This window comes from Myxocyprinus asiaticus, chromosome 1 (genome assembly GCF_019703515.2).
Source record: "Myxocyprinus asiaticus isolate MX2 ecotype Aquarium Trade chromosome 1, UBuf_Myxa_2, whole genome shotgun sequence".
In the NCBI taxonomy this organism is placed as follows: domain Eukaryota; kingdom Metazoa; phylum Chordata; class Actinopteri; order Cypriniformes; family Catostomidae; genus Myxocyprinus; species Myxocyprinus asiaticus.
This window is the reverse complement of record NC_059344.1, coordinates 30523627-30543345: the sequence shown is the minus strand read 5'-3', so window position 1 is coordinate 30543345 and position 19719 is coordinate 30523627. Positions and strand designations below refer to the sequence as shown.

The 19719-nt window shown below is 38.6% G+C and overlaps 2 protein-coding genes across 7 annotated transcripts; one reads left to right on the top strand and one right to left on the bottom strand.

The window, feature by feature from the left end:
- Nucleotides 1-961: 961 nt before the first annotated feature.
- Nucleotides 962-10004, top strand: spi1b (Spi-1 proto-oncogene b). 4 transcript variants are annotated; one of them, XM_051702944.1, is made up of 6 exons: nt 962-1307; nt 1940-2032; nt 2131-2212; nt 3462-3655; nt 8372-8540; nt 8676-10004. In XM_051702944.1, the coding sequence occupies exons 1-6, from the start codon at nt 1266-1268 to the stop codon at nt 8987-8989; spliced, it is 894 nt and encodes a 297-aa protein (XP_051558904.1). In that variant the 5' UTR covers nt 962-1265; the 3' UTR covers nt 8990-10004. The 4 variants fall into 4 exon arrangements, with proteins under 4 accessions (XP_051558904.1, XP_051558921.1, XP_051558912.1 ...); XM_051702952.1 differs by having other exon boundaries at nt 963-1307; nt 2134-2212; XM_051702961.1 differs by lacking the exon at nt 1940-2032.
- On the bottom strand, nt 9227-19111 carry si:ch73-314g15.3 (uncharacterized protein LOC368688 homolog). 3 transcript variants are annotated; one of them, XM_051702829.1, is made up of 12 exons: nt 18917-19111; nt 18424-18512; nt 14727-14845; nt 14537-14639; nt 14351-14442; nt 14018-14167; nt 12603-12770; nt 12457-12526; nt 12301-12379; nt 12039-12192; nt 10474-10584; nt 9227-10351 (listed from the first exon to the last, which is right to left on the bottom strand). In XM_051702829.1, exons 1-12 carry the CDS (start codon nt 19021-19023, stop codon nt 10304-10306), a joined length of 1290 nt encoding a protein of 429 aa, XP_051558789.1. In that variant the 5' UTR covers nt 19024-19111; the 3' UTR covers nt 9227-10303. The 3 variants fall into 3 exon arrangements, with proteins under 3 accessions (XP_051558789.1, XP_051558799.1, XP_051558806.1); XM_051702839.1 differs by having other exon boundaries at nt 10480-10584; XM_051702846.1 differs by having other exon boundaries at nt 18835-18968.
- Between the last annotated feature and the right edge of the window lie 608 nt (nt 19112-19719).

The window sequence follows — 19719 nt, the reverse complement described above, 5'->3', positions numbered from 1 at the left end:
AAAGTGTTCGCTGTACATTATAGGAATTTACAAACTGTACCCGTTAGTATTCAATTATAGTAGTCAATGCAGCAATTACAAACATCAGTCTGATTCATATTTCATTACAGGCCAATTTTAAGAAGCAAGAAATAATTATTTAATGTACAAAATGTTGTCTATAGAACAACAAAGCAATTAACTGAAAAGCATTCCCTTACATCAAACTTTATCCTTCTGGAAAAGATTATCATTGTATTGCCAATTACATGCCCATCAGAGAGTTTGGCAGACAGAAGCTTTGAGACAGGGAGAAAGTTTGATAAAGACAAATGGTTCTTTCATCATCCTCATTCAGGATGTTGCATCTCCTGCCCAGCATGTGCTGATGTACGTAAGCTGGAGGTTGTGGGCAGATGATACATGATCAGCCATATTATCTGTCAGAGTGTCCTCCGTCTGCAACCAAGATGGGGTTGAAACCCAGGCTGCAAGATGTAAACATTATCAACTAAAAACTTTCCCTAGTAAATGTGTGGATCAATCATATATTCACCGAAACAGCATGATGCAAGTTGGGTATTTAAAGACATAAAGAAGCTTTCCATTCTGATGTGAAACAGCATCATTATTTAATTTTTAATTTTCAATGTATCCTCATAAGTATTTAATTCTCTTTTTGTTCGATCTTTTTAATGACCAGATTACCAGAAATCTAGTCTTTCCAATGTAAGAATTTGCTGTCAGTTTAGGAAAACAATTTGGAAAGTACTGACATAAAAGAAAAGTTTTGGCTTCAAATTCCTAAACTGGTACCAATTATAATTTCATCCTGCATTAAGGACTTTGTATAGAATGACAAGCACTATGGAGGTGGACAGAAAGAACAGCGTTCAGCTGAGCTGTCCCTGATTGGTCATTGGGGGAGATGACACTTTACGCCTATTCTAACTGCAAAGATAAAATCCCCACCTGCCATTACCCTAAACACACACACACTTACCCACACACCCCAAAATAAAGAAGTAACAAACAGAAACCTCTGTCCTTGTGTTACAGTCACTGGTAGGGTAGCTTGCCCTTTGCAGTGTCTCTCTGGTTGGCTTCTTTTGGGGGCCTTTGGAGATCTGTGAGGCCCCCCCACGCGATAAGGTGCGTGAGTTAGATATTTGGTTTCATTTGGTAAGAGGAAATTTAGCAGAGTTGAGCAATGGTACGGGGACAGTTTTGAAAGCCCTTGAGAAAGTATCAGAGTTGCAGATCGTGTGTCAGGCGGCGAGGAATCCATGCTGCATCCGTACAGAATGGAGGGGTACATCATCCCACCCGTGAGTATTTTTTCTCATCTCTAGGGTCCTAATATCATGCTTCTGGTGTTTATACGTTGATGTGTAAATATAAACAATGCCGTTTTTGTCAAATTGCCGCCATCGTGCCAAAAGACACTGAAGGAACTCATAATTGTGGATATACCAATCACCGACTGAACAACTGGATCTTTTTGTAATATAGTTAGGGACACCTTATAGTGATAAATTGTTTTGACATTAGTCATTCTATAATATCTTGAAGTTAAATTGTACATTTTGTCTAATTTTAGAATTATGAAACATTTAAAGTTAGCAATCTTGTTAGTGTCGGATACATCCGTGGTGGAGCATCTACTGTAAAATGACTATCTGTTTAGATTGAGTGATTCAGATGTGCACTGATGTGCATCTAAACATCTATCTGATTTTTTCGTTTGTGTGTATAAAGGATGATGTTGATCATTTTGTTAATTCATCTGGGACAGTAATGTTACAGATAATGTAATGACAGAATGTTTATTAATGAAACTGATCTTAAATTGCCAATGCTAACATTGAAAGGTATGTTGTAAAGGCTATGATTCGCATCATAGTGTAATAAAAACATAACTTGTTCTCCGAAATGTGTAACAATCATAATTTCTATGTAGAAAGAAGAGAGTAGAGAGAGAGTAACCTGGACTGGCTGGATGTCACAGACACCGTCTGTACAAAAAGATTACTGGGCAGTTTTAACCAAAGATGTGAGGCTTTTCCCATATGGTACAGTGTATAATTCATTTTTGTGTTTGGCTTCAATCATTCAAACTGGTCACCCTTTATCTTTCACCTATTTGCTTAGCAGCAAACAGAGGAAATGTTTGAATCAGACATGTATCGACCACCAATGGAGTATCAATACATCATTGATGAGGGACAAAATGGTGAGCTTTTATTTTATCACTTATTCGTCATTAACTATAGGTTTTTCTTTTCTGTTTTATTCACTTGTCCCCCTTTCTGCACCAATGAAACAAAGTGCTTTGAGTAAATGGCCTGCATTATTGCTGGCCTTTTTCAAAGATGTTACTGATTGACTGATCCTCTGCCAAAACAGTTCAGTGTCAGAATACCCAGAGAGACCCATGTAGACACCATCTCGTTATAGCTAACGAATTAAAATCACACCCAGGGCAGATGGGTTTGTACTGTTAGGAGAGCGAGCGAGTGGAACCGGGCGAGTGACCTAGCACAAAGCAGGAAACAGATGCCTCGTTCTGACAGGCAAGAAAACTACAGACGTAGAACGACAAGTATCCCCAAGGGCTTCTGTCCAAAATGAGACAATGTGGTTCAAATTTATAAGAAATTGTGTAGGTGCCTAATATGGAAGCTGTCATAAAGATCAGCTTTAAGGCTGGATGGTGAATGCATACTGTTGCTGTATCGCACTGTGGTAGTCAGTTATGTCACAGTTTATAGTGTCTTTAATCAGACCTTTGTATTAATTAGTCATCCCTGATGTCTAAGAGCTGTGCTCATTTTCAAAGAAGTTAAATGACAGAGAAACTGAAAATAACCCAGTTTCATTATAAAGCAGTGACGAAGTGCAGAGCAAAAAAAAAAAAATTCCTCCATGGAACTCCAAAACACTGTTTCAGTTCAATGGAGGAATATTCTAACACGTTTCCTCAGTGAATATAATAAATATCATGTGTGGTTAAACTGAATTTGAGCACCTGGCATTTAATTTGAGTAAAAATTGCATTACATTCAATTATTATGTATGGAAATTTAATAGAAAGTGCATATGTATTACAGGTGCTCAAGTAAATAGATTATTCTGAATGTTCCATGTGGTAAAACAGTCACACACATAGAAACGTTACATTTTGAGAACTAAATGTTAAATAAAATGACATTAAAAACAACATGCTTGAGGCTATTCAAAAACTGCAAAGGAAATGATGGTATGAACAGGAAACAGGGCGATACTCAGTGGTTACAGTGACAAAGTTATAAAAAAATAATTTCTTGTATAAAACTGAACTGACCAAATAACCAGACTTAGTTGATTTAGCTGTTGCTTGAACTTGCTTACAAAGAGAGCATATGATGTACTGTAATATTTCTTTTGGATGCTAAAGATGCTTTCTGTTGACCCTCCATTTAAACTTTCCTGCCCTTGTCTAGATCACACTTGGGAGTACAATTCACATCATGTCCATCCAGTGGATTTTGACAACCTGCCAGAGAGCCATTTCACAGAGTTACAGAGCGTGCAGCCACTACATGTTTCGAATATGCATCGCTTCCCTGATGCCGAGCCTGGCCATTTCATCGACCCAGGGCTGAACGGGCATCACCTCGCCTTGCCTCCTCCACAGGTGAGACCATTTAACAACATTTCCAAATGTCTATAAAACACCTGCTATAGAATACACATATTAGTTTTGTGTGTATGTTTTTAAGAATGCTTTCATTGTCCCCCTAATAATTTCTGTGTAAATTCAAATTGGTTTTTGATACCCTCACAAGATTTGTTTTTTTTTTGGTCACATCTTTGATGATGACAGTCATTTTTGAATACAGTGCAGTAGACCTTTGGGAACACGTACTGAAAAAAAAAACTACTTACAGGAACAAGTATCATGTGTTCAATGTATCTGGCACTTTGTGACACCAGTAGGTCTAGATGCTGGTTGTAGAATGCATCTGTGGCCACGTTATTGCTCAACTAAGCCTTAGCCTGACCAAAGCTCAACACTGTCACAGTAACTGCAGTCTGCACACTCATCAACTGCCATTACACAGAACATCCCTACTTGCACAAACAAAACCGCTCTTTGTTGTGACATAAACAGACATGCACTCTAATATGAGCGCTCAAAGACAGAAAGTCAGATCATGCACACATAGAGACACATATACAAATGATTTGAGCATTTTTTGAGCAATTACAAAAATCAAGTACTTGTATTTAGATTACATTACTTTTAGTTAATGATTAATGAAAGGATTGTAAATTTCTACTCAATGTACTTAAAATTAGATTTTCATCAAAACATGCAGTAAATCATCCAAAAGCAATCAGATTAGATTACCTAGAAGTTTATTTTAGGCAGTTTATTTGTAAAAAGCTGCATTTTCTTTCTACACCAACTTTGACCAAAGAAGACAATGGAATCCTTTGCTGTAGTTTTTTTGCTGATGCGTCAACTTAAACACAGTACATGTCATATTGTGCATTCCTCATTGAGCTCTAAGAAAGACTGCACTGTTAGTGGAAATTCAAAGAGAGCCTCTTGTCAGAAAGAGATCATTTCAGACCTCTTAAGAACAACACAGTGATTGATTTCCCCTGCTTTGGTTGGGACCTCATCTCAAAGGCAGACACTAACCACAACAACGTCTATTGAAAAGAATGCTTTTCCTTTGTAGACGTTCTTGTAGGAAGGAGAGACATGTCCACATCAAACTGACATATACTGCCTATTGGAGGAACAGAATGTTCTCTGCAAAAATAAAAGCTAGGTTTGTTGCAGTTTTGATAATAGACCAGTGGCAAATTCTCAGGGCCAGCAAAGCCTTCTCTGCTGGCCTAACATGCCAAATAAATAAATATTTTTCATCCTTTCATTCTCAATCCCCTTTTTGCATTGTATTTTTAATTGCTTTCCACTCTTAATTAATCTACAAACAAATAGAGAAAAACGAAAAGTTTATCCAGTCAGAATTTATTCCTTGATGCTTACAAGTTGTCAAAATGACAACTGTTTCACAAATCGCATGCTCCTTAGCCGAAGCAGCGTGTGAGTTTGAGCTCCCACCCATCAGGCCTTCAGAATTTCCACAGAATCCCTCAACAGTGCAAATGAATGAGAAACTAAAGTCAGATTGTCAGATTCATCAGCCAATCAGATTGATTTATTTGTTCTTGGTGGGTGTGATCTTTAGGATATGTCCCTGTCGAGGCCTTCTAGCTGGCCTTGAGTGACGCAATCATGCTTTAAGTGATGTACGTAATTTGAAAGTGAAGAGCGCAAGATCGTCATCACTGCCGCTATCACCATTGAGAAAGAGATCCTTATAGATTTAAAAACACGAGATGTTCTGCAGTCGGATTTTACAACTTCCTACTAGGAAAAGTGCAAATGGAATGCATCTTTAAGTCAGAATTACAACTTGTAGGCTCGTGCAGAAATTCTCAACTCCGATTTCGCCGAGATGCAGGTGCATGATGTCACACAAACATGTCGACACTCAGGGAGATATACAAAGTAAGTGATAAACATTCACTTTATTAAGTAATACTGTATCGATAAATGAGTTTGTTTCCACATTACATGATATTAAAGCTTGTTTAACAAACGCCTGCAGAAACAGTTGTATAAAACATTATTATCTCTTTTGATAATCATACACCTGAAGCACAAATGCTAGCGCTGCAGCATTGTTTATCAGTTGGGTTGCTAGGAGACATCTCTAATAAGAGTCAAACCCCTGCTAAGCTAACGGGAGCGTTGCAGTTCCGAATATCGGGGAATGGAATGCATTTATGGTCGGAGATATCAAGTAGGAATATCCCACATCCAACTTGAATGGAACGCAGCATAACCGTGTACCCTGACGAAACAAAATTTATTGCAAGCAACATTTAAATCACAAATATTATTAAATAGTTTGTTCCAGGTATTATAGATACCTCCTTGGTAGATTCATATGAAAAATGATCATTTTTGACATTCATTTCACAAAACAGTCATGCTGCAGTTAAAATTAGGCTTGCTTGAGCATTAAGTGTCATTTCAAGTTCTGTCTTTTGTGTTTGTACATGTTTTTAAAATGTCAGTTGGTATTATTAGTTGACTGCCACATAATGTATGATGGGCATACGGCATCTTATTCATTGTGAAACTGTGTTTTCTTAATGGCACGAATCACACTGAAGGCCTAGACTTAAAATGCAAGGCCCGCGGCTGTAATAGACTAAACTGAATGCTTAACTGATCCCAAAGTACTTTAGATATAGTCATAAAAGCTGGGAATCTTGACGTTATTCTTCCCCTAATAAAATATTTAACATGGTAAACATAACTTCCAGCTTAATATCATAATTACAATACTGTAAAACCAGAATTAATTACCATGGGAGTGTAAGAAGCTTTCAGACATTTTGAGTCATTTAATTAGAATTTTTAGTTATTTTAGATGGCAAATGTTACCACAGTTTTATTGTAATAATAACCATATTACTATTGAAATGTAGCTATGTATTGGAAACAATCATAAATTCTTGTAGGGGCTGCTGAGAAAGAGCTAACTGTTGTTTACTTGTGAATTCAACAGCAGTTAGTCTGTACACCAGTCATTTACACCACAACCCCATACATAACAGCTTTTTTCATATAAGCATTGCATGTACAAATATAACTGTTTGAGGAGGAAAGCAACTCTGCTTCCCTGGCAGATGTGTATAACTATTTACTCTATCACAATATTCGCTAAAAGGACTTAAATGGACAACTTCCAGCCCAGCTGCAGCATGACCTAATGTGAATCACACATGAATGTTCCTAATGGACTTATACATGAAAGGCCTTATTTTAAAACACAGTATGACTATCATGTGCTTTTGAGGAGCTCTACATTTTACAGTCATCAGAATGCATGCAACTATCATGTCAAAAGAAGTTGCCACCCCAGCACTGTGTTTGCAGTGACTACGATCTTTGACACTTTGGGTTTTTCACCTTGAGAAGTGGTTTAACTGAAAAAATTGAGCGAAATAAATATATTATATACTTTGTCCCACTCAACTGAGCATGAGAATTTAGCAAGAAATGCACCCTTAAAAATAAAGTGTCAGTGTGTGGGGAAGGACAGGACCCAAGAGCAGAGGGAAAGTTCCATCAGTTGGATTTATTAATCAAACACAAAACAGTTCCTTTTCAAACTCAAATCAAACAAGCCCAGGCAAACTTGATCCTCCCCCAAGACGGGGGCAGAGAATCCTCCTCCTTAACAACTGGGCACCAAACTGGCGAGGGCGGCACCAACAGCACAGAAGGTAACTCCTCTTCTGGAACTAACCGCAGCCAGCTCCTACTGCACAAGAGCACAGTTAAACGCAACAGAAACAGTTTCAGACACCACAGTAACAGTAAACACACAGTGGCAGTAAACAATGATCCGACATCGGACATGACACACGTGGGGGTTTAAATAAGAGAAACAAACACGGGGCAGGTGTATCACTCCAAGCTGAAGGTTGTAATAATCAGCGCTCCCATGGAAACAATCAGAGTTCCCATGGAAACACCGATTCAGCATGCCAGCGACCCCTGAAACACATAAGGGCAAAACATAAACATGCTTTGACAGAAACAGACAAGGGAACAATGATGCCACGGTCCTAATAAGGCGAGCAAGCAACACGGCAAGGTGCCATGACTGTGACATCACCGGAGGGCACACGGCAGCAAATCGCGCACAGCGATAACCCACTGCCAGACCCATGCGCCCACAAAAAACAAGAATACGAAACACAAAATATACAGGGGACGATGATGTCATGGTCCTCATCAGACAAAACCCAACCTGACTGGTTGACAGAACCATGACATCACCGGAGAGCACACAGTGGTGACGCGTGCACGGCAGTCCAAACAACCGGACCTGTGCTCTCACACAAACACAAAACACAAAACAGGCCAATACTGCCATGGTACCATCAGGTAGAACCTAAACCTGACACGGTGACCGGACCGTGACATAAAGGTTCTTCAGTGGTTCTTTGTAGCACCTTAGATTCAGTCCCTCTTCTTAAAAAGAGCAATTTTCACTGTATAGAGATCTTGGGTGGGCTGTATGGTTCTTTGAAGATTAACAAATGGTTACATCATAGATTTTTTCAGATCACAGAATTGGTTCCTGGTTTTTAATGTACCAATACATAAGATATTTTCTAATAAAATACAAATAAATAAGGTTAAAAAGGACCTCCTGTAACATTGGGCTAAAAAAAAAAGAAAATCTTGTATTCCAATTGAAACTTTTCTTTTCAAGAGCGAGTGCTCACTGCTAACACTTTGTCTTCACAGATGACATATTTGCCCCGGCCATCAGTGTGTTACCCTCACAGTGTACAGCCCTCTCCTCTCCAGCGCAGCTCAGATGATGATGACCCTGGCAGTCGCAGTCCTCCTTTAGAGGTGTCTGATGAGGAGTGCATGAGAGATCACATTACTTCAACAACAGGGGGAGAACATGGTGAGGAAACATCAAATACCAGTACACAGACAAATGAATGGATGTTTAATATGCTCAGCTGTTGACTGCTGTATGGTTACTCTTCTACCTGTAAGTTTTCTGAACACACCGATTTCTTTTGCTATGTTTTTCAAGGTAACAAGAAGAAGATTCGCTTGTATCAGTTCCTGCTGGACCTTCTGAGAAATGGTGACATGAAGGACAGCATCTGGTGGGTGGAACGAGAAAAGGGAACATTCCAGTTCTCATCCAAGCACAAGGAAGCTTTAGCTCACCGTTGGGGTGTACAGAAGGGAAACCGCAAGAAGATGACCTACCAGAAGATGGCGAGGGCTCTGAGAAACTACGGCAAGACGGGAGAGGTCAAAAAGATCAAGAAAAAACTCACCTACCAGTTCAGTGGAGAGGTCCTTGGGAAGAGCCACACAGAAAGGAAGCTTTACATGTAAACATATGGGTAAGGCAAGATAGAGGGAGAAAAAGACTTGGAGAAAACAAGAGAGAACGTTTCTCCTCTATGAAAAGAGCACTTGACTCGTATGGACATGAAATATAAGAACGTTTCCCTATGTTATGAAACTCAACTATTTTAATTTCCATCCTTTTTGATTATAGTATTCACTTTTGCATTAATGAAGTACATTTTAAATCCCTTTAAGCATTCCAATAACTTTCATGCTCCAACATTTACCACAGGATCTGTATTCTTTATATACGAGAGAAGTACAAATTAAAAATAGCTAAAACATATGTGATACATATGATATATGACCAAAGTGGGCAGATTATAAAAATGAGACTAAACCGAATTCTCAAGTAGGGATACTTGTGAACTTCACCACCATGCACCACAACGGAAAAAAATATCACAAAAATACAAAAAGCAGAAGTGAAAACCAATGACACAGACTCATGCAGCACAGAAAACTCTGTCACGTCTGGGCAGTAAATACACAGACGGAAGATCGTCACTCTCTGCTCATTTTTGTACTGCGTTTCTCTCAAAATCACAAGAAAGAAAATCTTCATAGAAACTAGACAAATAAACATTCATTCTCAGTACAAAGTGATCAGTGTGTTTGCTATAAACCATTTGCCTAAAAGTTGTATCATATTTTAGGGTAATTTCTCAGCACTCTATTGACTCATTGCAGTTCTTTAAATATAACCTTGTGGCATACAAAAAATATCAGGAATCAAACCCAAACAACTGTGGGAAATTCTGAGTGAATACAGACACCAATGAAAGTTGCCTTAATAAGAAATTGAAAACTTAAAATGTAAATGTAGCTTAGCTGCTGGGTCAGAGAGCCATTAGTGAAACTACAGCAAAAGAACATACAATAAATGCAAAATTGTGTCTCAGCGCCCTCTGTCAGTAGATCACTGAACTGCAAAAACACATTAATGAAGTAATTTTCTATTATACATTAATTTAATAAAATTTTAACTTTAAACACTGAATGTTCTGAATTTCTCTCTGTCTCTCTCTCTCTAACACACACACACACACACAAACAAACAAACAATAAATAAGGGTTACTGTAAAAAAGGAATGCACATATTTTTGATAACACATGCAATATGCATCTCTTTCCCCATAGTGTTAATCATGCATGTACACTTGACAGAAATCTGTGCTGATTGAAAGTTCTTTAGTCATTATTTCCAAGGAACACTGGATCAGTGAGTCTGAGAGCTATTTAACAGAAATGCACCAACAGAGTCCGTGTTTTCTTGATCGTCATAGGAAAATAGATGCATCATGATGTCTTCTGTATGCTGGAGGGCTTGACAAGAGGAACATACCACTGTGGGGAAAGAGTGTGAATGTTACAAGTTCTGCATGATATAAAACACAACCATCAAAGTTTATCACACAGTCAAGCAACAAAAACAGTTTAATCATCTGCAGAAAATGCAGCAGTGGTACCTGTACCTCCTCTGTCATCCCTGCTGTTTTCCTTCCCTCTATGTTGAATGGAGGCTTTAAAAACCCTTTGAAATGTATCTTCACCAAGTCATGGAAGGTTTTCAAGGAATCCTAAAATAAAGTGGCAAAACAAGAGTCAAGCTAGGAAAAAGATACAGACTTGTCTCAAAAAAACATGCTGTCAAAACCCTATTTGGATCAATAAGGGCTTGTTTAAAAAAAAAAATAATAATTTTTGATCACATTCACACTCAAAGGGCCATATTTTAAGAGCTCTAGCGCTAAGCACAGTGCTATGCTTTAAGTCATATGGGAAGTCAATTGGCATGGCCATGGAGTTTTGGTATTTTTGTGTAAGCATTGGTCTATGTCCAAGAGGAGGTGGGTTTGACGGAATTTCATGCGCAAATTGCTAATTGGGGTGGGTCAAATGCAATTGTATTCTGCGGTTCTTTTCCGGTTACTGCACCGTCTGCGTCCTACCGTAGTCCATTCCATAAAGCACCAGCTATATAAACAAAGACAGTACATCCATAAGACTTTGGTAATGTAAACTGAATGTATGCAATTAGAAGAATTGAAATATGGACTTATGTTCTTTTGTGCATAAACTGCGACCTAGTTGTATGTCAATGATGCTATGACAGTGACGCACCTTGTATACGCATAGAAAATGTGGTTCAGGATTTGGAGGTATGCTCCGTTTAATTATAGAGAATGTAAATTTTATTAATCATATTGATCAAGTGAAACACAAATCACTGATTGTATCGAAACGTGCTTAACTTCTACTGGTCAATTTTGATTTCTAATTTTTTTTTTATGCATTTATTGAAACACGAAAAAATGAAACCAAAAATATTTCTAAATTCAAATTAAATTAAAATACAATCAAAATAACAAAGTGGTAAAAAAAAAAATCATACCAAATCCAAACATTTTACCCTCTCTAACATCAAAACTACCAATACAAATTATATCATAAATACAATTGTAAATATAAACATAATAATAATTGAAAAATAAACCATGACCTATAAATAGTTTAACACAAATCTCTTTTTTTTTTTCTTTTTTTTTCTTAAAACAGCGATTATCAGGGACATAATTTGATTGATTTTCAGAGTTTAGACATTAATTTTATTACGACCTGCTGGTGGAATCTCCAAACTACAAATGTAGGAACTGAGTTTAAACTTTGCGCTGATGTGTTTCTTCTGAAACGTCTTAATGGCCTATCAAACTGCGCTTTGCACTACTTCATTAAAATACAATACACCCACAGTTTGACTGCATACACGTACAGATATCGCAAACACTCCCACCAACTCCCACTTGCGCTTTGTACAGGCACGAAAACTGCGCTTAGAATTTCCGCTCTCCCGAAAATTAGACAAGACATAGCGCATGGTAGTTGCGCATAGCAAGCTCATGAAAATAGCCCTCACGCTATCATTAACATGGAAAACTATCACCTACAATTTTATCAGCATTTTAATAACAGTTAGATAGTACAAAAAAAAAGAAATGACTGGAATTTCCTTCACTGCGGTTTGCTCTCTTACCCGTCCCTCCTTTGAGCAGATGTATGTAAACCATCTCAGGCCTGCAGCCACATGTGTGATCTCATCAGTATAAATCACCTCCAGCACCTTCACTGAGCTTGTGTCAGCTTGAGTGGCAAAGCGGGACAGTGTCTGAGGGTGCACATCTAAACCTCTATAAAAATTATTAAAAAATAAAGCTAAACAAATATTTCACTGAATGCTTTTAAAACTGAAAACAACAGATGTAAAAAAAAAAAAGAAAAAATGAGATGTGTCTTACCTGGCCTCATGGACCATGTGCACAATAGCCAGCCTTGCCAAAAGATTGTGAGCAGTATCTGTTGCTGATTGCCATAAACCTTTTTGAAAAAAAAAGTAAAGAGATGTCATCTAGCCTCCTTTCACTGTAAAAAGTAAAAATACTGAAAACACTGACCGTTGTGTACTGGCAAAGCACCAAAGCTGCTGCCAAGTTCCATTATCCTTTGCTCTAGTAACTGATAATGCTGCAGGAGAAAGACAGTCAAATCAATATGGATAAACTTGTTAGTCTAGATTAATTTAAAATGTCAACAGACAAACCTTGGCCTCATCTCCTGCAACTTTGACAAAGTCATCGAAGAACTGACGTGGTAGTGGCTCTCCCGAAGTTAGTCTGAATGTGGAGAATCTCGCTATGACATCCCAAGAGAGGTCTATTGCCCATTGCTCTATGTTAGCTAGTGAGTGCAGCAAGGCAATCCTACTTGCCTATAAGAACACAAGCAAAGGTATAAAGGCCCCAGCACACTCACGGTGAAGTGCTTCTTCATTCAGATGCAAAAAGAAGTTTGAAACAGCTGATCAACATACTGTTTGCAAACATTCAGACACCCACCACACTGCTAGGGGAGACATATATAAGAGGCATTTAAATATGACGACGCTCAGTTTAAACTACTCGATGATGATTTGAAGTAATATACACTACAGGTCAAAAGTTTTGAAACACTTGACTGAAATGTTTCTCATGATCTTAAAAATCTTTTGATCTGAAGGCGTATGCTTAAATGTTTGAAATTGTGCCACCATATTAATTTATTTCATTATAAAACTAAAATTTAATTAAAAAAAAAAAAAACGTTTTTGAAATTGATGACTTGGACCAAATAATAAAGAAAAGCAGCCAATAAGTGCCCAACATAGATGGGAACTCCTTCAATACAGTTTAAAAAGCATCCCAGGGTGATACCTCAAGAAGTTGGTTGAGAAAATGTCAAGAATACATGTCTGCAAATTCTAGGCAAAGGGTGACTACTTTGAAGATGCTAAAATATAACACAGTTTTGATTTATTTTGGATTTTGTTTAGTCACAACATAATTCCCATTGTTCCATTTATGTTATTCCATAGTTGTGATGACTTTACTATTATTCTAAAATGTGAAGAAAAAAAAATTATAATAAAGGATAAGTGTTTCAAAACTTTTAACCGGTAGTGTATATGCAGAAGATAATATGTAATTTGTAATATTTACCTTGTGCATTCATGGCGCTAGTGCACTAATACAATATATGCAGCAATAAAATGTCTCGAAAAGGTCTCAAAAATGTCTCTACGTGAACGATTGTACAGATGAAGGTAAGTTTGCACCAGCCCACTAAAAACTCTGCACGCCAGTGTGTTCATGTTACACCTACAGATGATGTGGACCAATGACAGTAAGAAGATGTTTACTGTTTAGCCGCCGGTAAGAAGTTTTCCTGAAAGTTCGCCCTGACAATCTGTTACAAACCACCAAAATGAACTCAAAAACACCTTCTTTTTGGCCAGATTTTGTTCTAAATGACGTCACACCCGCTCCTTCTTTGATTTCAAAGGAGGTTTACAGGGGCCTTATAATCTTACAAAAATTGTCTATACATGTCAATAACACATTTACAAAACATGAATTACTCTAAACAATTCTGATAAAATGTTACACATTGAGATTAGTCTCTGAAAGAAAACGAGTCTACCAATGTTCCTCCTTTGCCCCGTTTGATTTTTCCAGGCTCCAAAACTGTCAGATTGTCTTTCCTGCTGGGTTGCGTGGGAGGGCTAGCCTCCCCAATCTCTGTTATTGTCCCAATGTTCCATTTCTCTTGCACCATCCTGGTCAAGGAAACCTCACAGACAAAAAAATAACAAGCCCATTAGTAACTTTGTTTAGTGAGTGGAGAGCACGCACAATCAGAGTTTGTCTGAGAAAACGACATTGTGGTGACAATGTAGACTTATAGTTCAGAGAGCCTCTACTAAGAGGAACAAAGCACAACAGAAGTTGAAAGGATCAGAAGAAATTTCCTTACCTTTTCCTGTGGATCTGGGGTACGAAGGATTTTTGTGGCCCACATACAGAGCGTGTTTTCAGAGGCTGAGTTTATTTCCATTGGTAAATTCTCTACAATGAATACAGCACAACCATGTATTGCATACCATAAAATGTCACATTCACAGTTCGTGTTCATATTTATATGTTCTATTTCACTGCTCACCTTGGTGGGTTATTTTTGCCACTGGGATGGGACAAAGAGACAGTGTGCTCTGAGTGTTTATGTGCACCTTTCCATCCAATACTCGGACATCATACACTTGGTTCTGGTGACAATAATGCTGTATTTGACACATCAAGCATGCTGGCAGTTCAGTTTTTCTATATTAACAAAGATCACTATTGCAACTTGCCTGTAGTCCAGAGGAAGAGGAACCTGTTTCAAGGCTGAAATCAAAGTCATGCCATGGGCAAATCAATGCCAGTTTCCCATTGCCAAGATCCTCAATATCACCTTGCTCAAGTGGGCCACCTGTTAAAGAAAATGCTGAGCCTTGTAAACATATTCAGACCTTTAAACAATTCTCTCATTTCACTGATTAACAGTTCTCTTCTATACTTCCAAACAAACTCAAACTCACTTGATGTAACATTGTTTTATGTGTGAAAACATTTTAAAAGCTGCCAAAGTTAAGTGATCATTATTCAGTAAGACATAAAGAAAAACAAAATGCATTCATAAAAAGGAAATGGTTACAAAACATTACAAAAGTGGATGTCTCAGTGGGCAAATATTAGGAAGTGGAAATCACATAAAACCACCATCTAGAAAAATTAATCTCTCAAAACAAGTTGAGAGAAGCCATTAGTAGGCCAAGTGGCAGAAAACAGAATAAAGGGGTGGCAGTGAACCATTTCTCTTATGACTCAGTACACTTGACATTGCATGCTAATGCATATGGGGAATATCCTTCCACATGATCTGGTTGAAACCTTTCTACAATAAAGCCAATATTCTAATATTGGCTAAGGTGTTTGAGCCCCGCTCTTTTAGGCATGAAGCTGTCCGCAAAAGCAGGTGCACAAACACCATTCCTCAGAATTTTCAAGACAGCAATTCATCTCTCGTCTAGAAGCCCTCTACTGCTTCGCCATCAACATACATGAGTCAGCAGGCGGAATCTTCACGGGAAGACTCTCCGCTCCCCTGCAGTGTTCTGGCGAACATCACTCCGCCTCACTGCTTGAAGCTTCGCTGGTGAACTGGCCGCTTCAGCATCCTGATTCCCCGCAGCGCTTCGGCAGGTGTTGTGTATCCTTATAAAGCAATTGTATATTGTATATTGTGTGTATAAATATATATATATAAAAAGTCACTTACGTGTTCGTGTCATATTAAAGATGTCGTTCTGCAAGTGTTCTTTGTGCAAGAGGCACATCCCGCCATCAGATCAGCATGAGAGCTGCATTCTCTGTCTGGGCCATGCCCACGCAGAGTCAGCTCCTATGGAGACAGACTGCCCTCACTGCAAGGGCATGAGTCTAAAGATGCTTTGCTCGCGAATTGCCCTCGTTCTGAGGGACAATTCAGCCTCACGCGCCCTCCCACCTGCCTCTTCTGTGACACCCGAGGGATCACAAAAGCAGGCACGGCGGGGCCACGAGTTCGAGCAGGATGAATTTGAGTTGGACCTCGTGCCGGCACACAACCTGCGAGCCCCTCAATCTCCATGCAACGCGTCTATGCCAATACATCCTCCGCTGGAGCGCACGGCCTCATCTCGTTTGGCGGTTCTGACGCTGGGGATGATGATGATGTCATGTCTCTTGCTGCACCAGGCGAGTGGTCATTGGATGATGCTACCGCCCCTCCCCCCAGCGAGGGCAAGGAGCATGTACGCGCCACTGACAAGGAGATGCTTCGCATCCTTTCAAGGGTGGTCGAAGATCTCGATATCGAGTTTTCTCCTCCAGAGGAACCTACACAATCTCGCCTTGATGAATGGTTCCTGCAGTCCGGACGCTGTCAAGTGGACGTGTCTTGTAGATCTGCCCGTTCTTCCCTGAAGTTCATAACCAACTGTCAAAATCCTGGCGTGCGCCCTATTCAGCTCGCCCGCGAAGCGATTACATCCTCTCCAACGTGGATCACAGGGAAGAAAACGGTTATGCCCAACTAATCACATGATTAAAGTTTGCACATTATGCACAACCGCTTCCCAGTGGTGAGCGGTGCATTATATCATGCATGAACATACAAAGATTGTAAAAAGACTACAGCGCTCGCACGAGATGCTCACACTTTTTCAATATAAGGGCTTTCCCACTTCAAAGTCCACATATCTGGCACAACCGCTTCCCAATGGTGAGCGGCGCATTCTTGTAATGAGTTACAAAGATTGAAAAAGATTACAGCGCTCGTTGCGCATGCACTTTCCCACTTCAAATCCCACATATTTGGCACAACCGCTTCCCAATGGTGAGCACCGCATTATATTAGGGATGCACCGATCCGATACCTGGATCGGTATCGGCTCTGATACTGACGTTTTTAAACGGATCGGGTATCGGTCCGACGAGCCCGATCCAAATCCGATACTGTGTGTTAGTCATGTTCGTTACTGTCAAGCTCAAAAAATGACATAAAAGAACTATTAAAACACAATTAAAGTAGTTCATATGACTTGTGCATTTTATTCAAAGCCACTTGAAGACGTGCAATAGCTCTGTGAATCACAAAAGGCTGTGTTTTTTAAGTAAATATATAAAATGCACGCGCAACTCCAGCACGTCAGTGAATGGCACTGTTCTGTTGACACACGTGCGCCTATTTTTAGCCTTCACGCGGTGTGCAATATTTGAGCACTACTCATGAACAACATCTCAGATGTAGATACTCAATAGTTCGGTTCACTTATAATATGCATTTAGAATGGCACTGGAGGTGCATTTTTACCAGAATTTGAATAAGAAGCAAATTAAACTACTGTGGACTTACAGGACTTCCTGGAGAGTTCAGAATGTCAAAATAAAAGCGTGAGGGTTTAAAAGTTAAAGGTGCACGATTGAGATATATAACTATATATTACTATTATAATATATTATTATTATTATCATCATTTGTTTACAAATTATAATAATATTTAAGTTGAATGGGATCCAAAAAATAACTGTGTGATTGAACAAAAAAGAGATCTGAATCCTTTAATGTCCAGATTCAAGTTGAAAATTTTTGCAAAAAAACAAAACAAACTGCTTCATTTCTACTGATGACTTATACTGGAATTACTGTTACTTTTGCTGGTACATTATCCAGTAGACTAGTTAACAATAAAGTTTTCCTTAATAGGCTATACATTTATATTGAAATAATGTGTAGTTAGAGGTTTGTGTTTCTTTACATATTAAAGAGTACTCCCAATTAGTTCCACACAATAATGTAAAGATATTCTAAACTGATTATGCAAAAAACAACAACACTGGTTTCGGATCGGTATCGGCCGATTCTGAGATTTCCGATATCGGAATCGGAAGAGAAAAAGTGGTATCGGTGCATCCCTACATTATATCATGTAATGAACATACCAAATTGCCCTCTGTTCCATTAACTGATATTTGTTCCCCGTATGTGTTAGCATGCAATGTCAAGTGTACTGAGTCGTAAGGGAACGTCTCGGTTATGTACGTAACCTCGGTTCCCTGAGACGAAGGGAACGAGACATTGCGAATGCTGGCCACACTACAAGACACAGAGTTCTTCTGAGGTGTGAGCGATGCTCTCTTTGTCCCTCAGTTAGAAAATTCTGAGGAATGGTGTTTGTGCACCTGCTTTTATAGCGGACACCTTCGCGCCTAAAAGAGCGGGGCTCAAACACCATAGCTAATATTAGAATATTGGCGTTACTGTAGAAAGGTTTCAACTAGTTCGTGTGGAAGGATATTCCCCATATGCATTAGCAAACAATGTCTCTTTCCCTTCGTCTCAGGGAACCGAGGTTACGTACATAACCGAGACGTTTTGCACTCACACACACTTAAAGAGAAAAGACCCATGTCTAGGCCAATGCATATTACATTTGACTTCACCATACCTGTTTAGTTACAACTAACCTTCATGTGGGCAAGATGAATCCATAGCCCAGAATCTGTCATCTTCTGTATGCACCAGGACTATATGCTCTCCATCGTCTGAGTAGAGCCTTGAAAATATATTTTACAACATTTTCAGAAAATAAAGGGCTACTATATTGGCATCTATGTTCTCAGTTGGCATATACAGTATCCATACAATTTCACTCTGTACTTGCAGTGGAACATGCAGTGCATAAAGCAGCACCACCATGGTTAGATTGAGGGAACCGATGTCTTTTTTATTTATTTTTACATTAACAATGAACATTAATAGTCAATAATCTTCTTTTTTTAAATGTTTATGTAGTTTGAGATGGCACAATGCCGCAATAAATGCATTTTTGTCCACAAGAATGTTTAATACATTACATAAATATAATCTTAAATCACCTTTTCATAATAGAAAATGGCTCCGTTTCATTTCAATGACATAAATTTGTGCGTGTGCATTTAAAGAATGATGGGCGCTTACTTCGTGCATGGTGACTTAAATTTAGATTTGTCTCCCACACACTGCCAGTTTCCAGCCTTGACAATGTCTTTAAGTGCATCAACTAAATCCTTTTCGAAGTGATCCATTCAGAATCTTCTACAACAGCGCTTTCCTCTGAGCTTCAGGATCTGTAGCTCCTAAAAACTTTGAAAAATACTTTAACATTTCCAAATACTTCCGGGTACGCCTCTTGTTTCAAAATAAAAGTCAAAATGTCTACTAATATATACAGTTGTGGCCAAAAATATTGGCACCCTTGGTAAATATGTGCAAAGAAGGCTGTGAAAAATAATCTGCATTGCTTATTCTTTTTATCTTTCATTCAAATAAATCACAAAAAATCTAACCTTTAATTGAAGTATAACAATTGAAAGAGGGTAAATATCTCATTATTAAATCAATATTTTTCTCCAAAACATGCTGGCCACAATTATTGGCACCCTTAGAAATTCTTATGAGTAAAATATATCTGAAGTATATTCCAATTCATTTTTTTTTTTTTTTTTTTTTTTTTTTGTGCACCTGGGTGACTAGGAACATGAAATTGTTCAGCCATGACTTCCTGTTTCACAGGGGTATAAATAAGAGGTAACAGACAGTCCAAATTCCCTTACTCATCAATCACAGTGGGTTAGACTAAAGAATATAGTTATGATGTGCAGCAAAATGTTGTTGAGCTTCACAAAATGGGAAGTGGCTATAAGAAAATAGCTAAAGCATTGAAAATGCCCATTTCCACCATCGGGGCAATAATTAACAAGTTCCAATCAACTGGAGATGTT

Bases quoted from the DNA above. Each gene is read 5' to 3' on its own strand.
- spi1b (XM_051702944.1), top strand. From the start codon at position 1,266: ATGCTGCATCCGTACAGAATGGAGGGGTACATCATCCCACCC. The intron at 2,213-3,461 runs GTGAGCTTTTAT...GCCCTTGTCTAG, and splicing joins CATTGATGAGGGACAAAATG to ATCACACTTGGGAGTACAAT. The intron at 8,541-8,675 runs GTGAGGAAACAT...ATGTTTTTCAAG, and splicing joins AACAACAGGGGGAGAACATG to GTAACAAGAAGAAGATTCGC.
- si:ch73-314g15.3 (XM_051702829.1), bottom strand. From the start codon at position 19,023: ATGGATCACTTCGAAAAGGATTTAGTTGATGCACTTAAAGACATTGTC. The intron at 14,640-14,726 runs GCAAGTTGCAAT...TATTGTCACCAG, and splicing joins CCTCTTCCTCTGGACTACAG to AACCAAGTGTATGATGTCCG. The intron at 14,443-14,536 runs GTGAGCAGTGAA...TATTCATTGTAG, and splicing joins GGCAAAAATAACCCACCAAG to AGAATTTACCAATGGAAATA.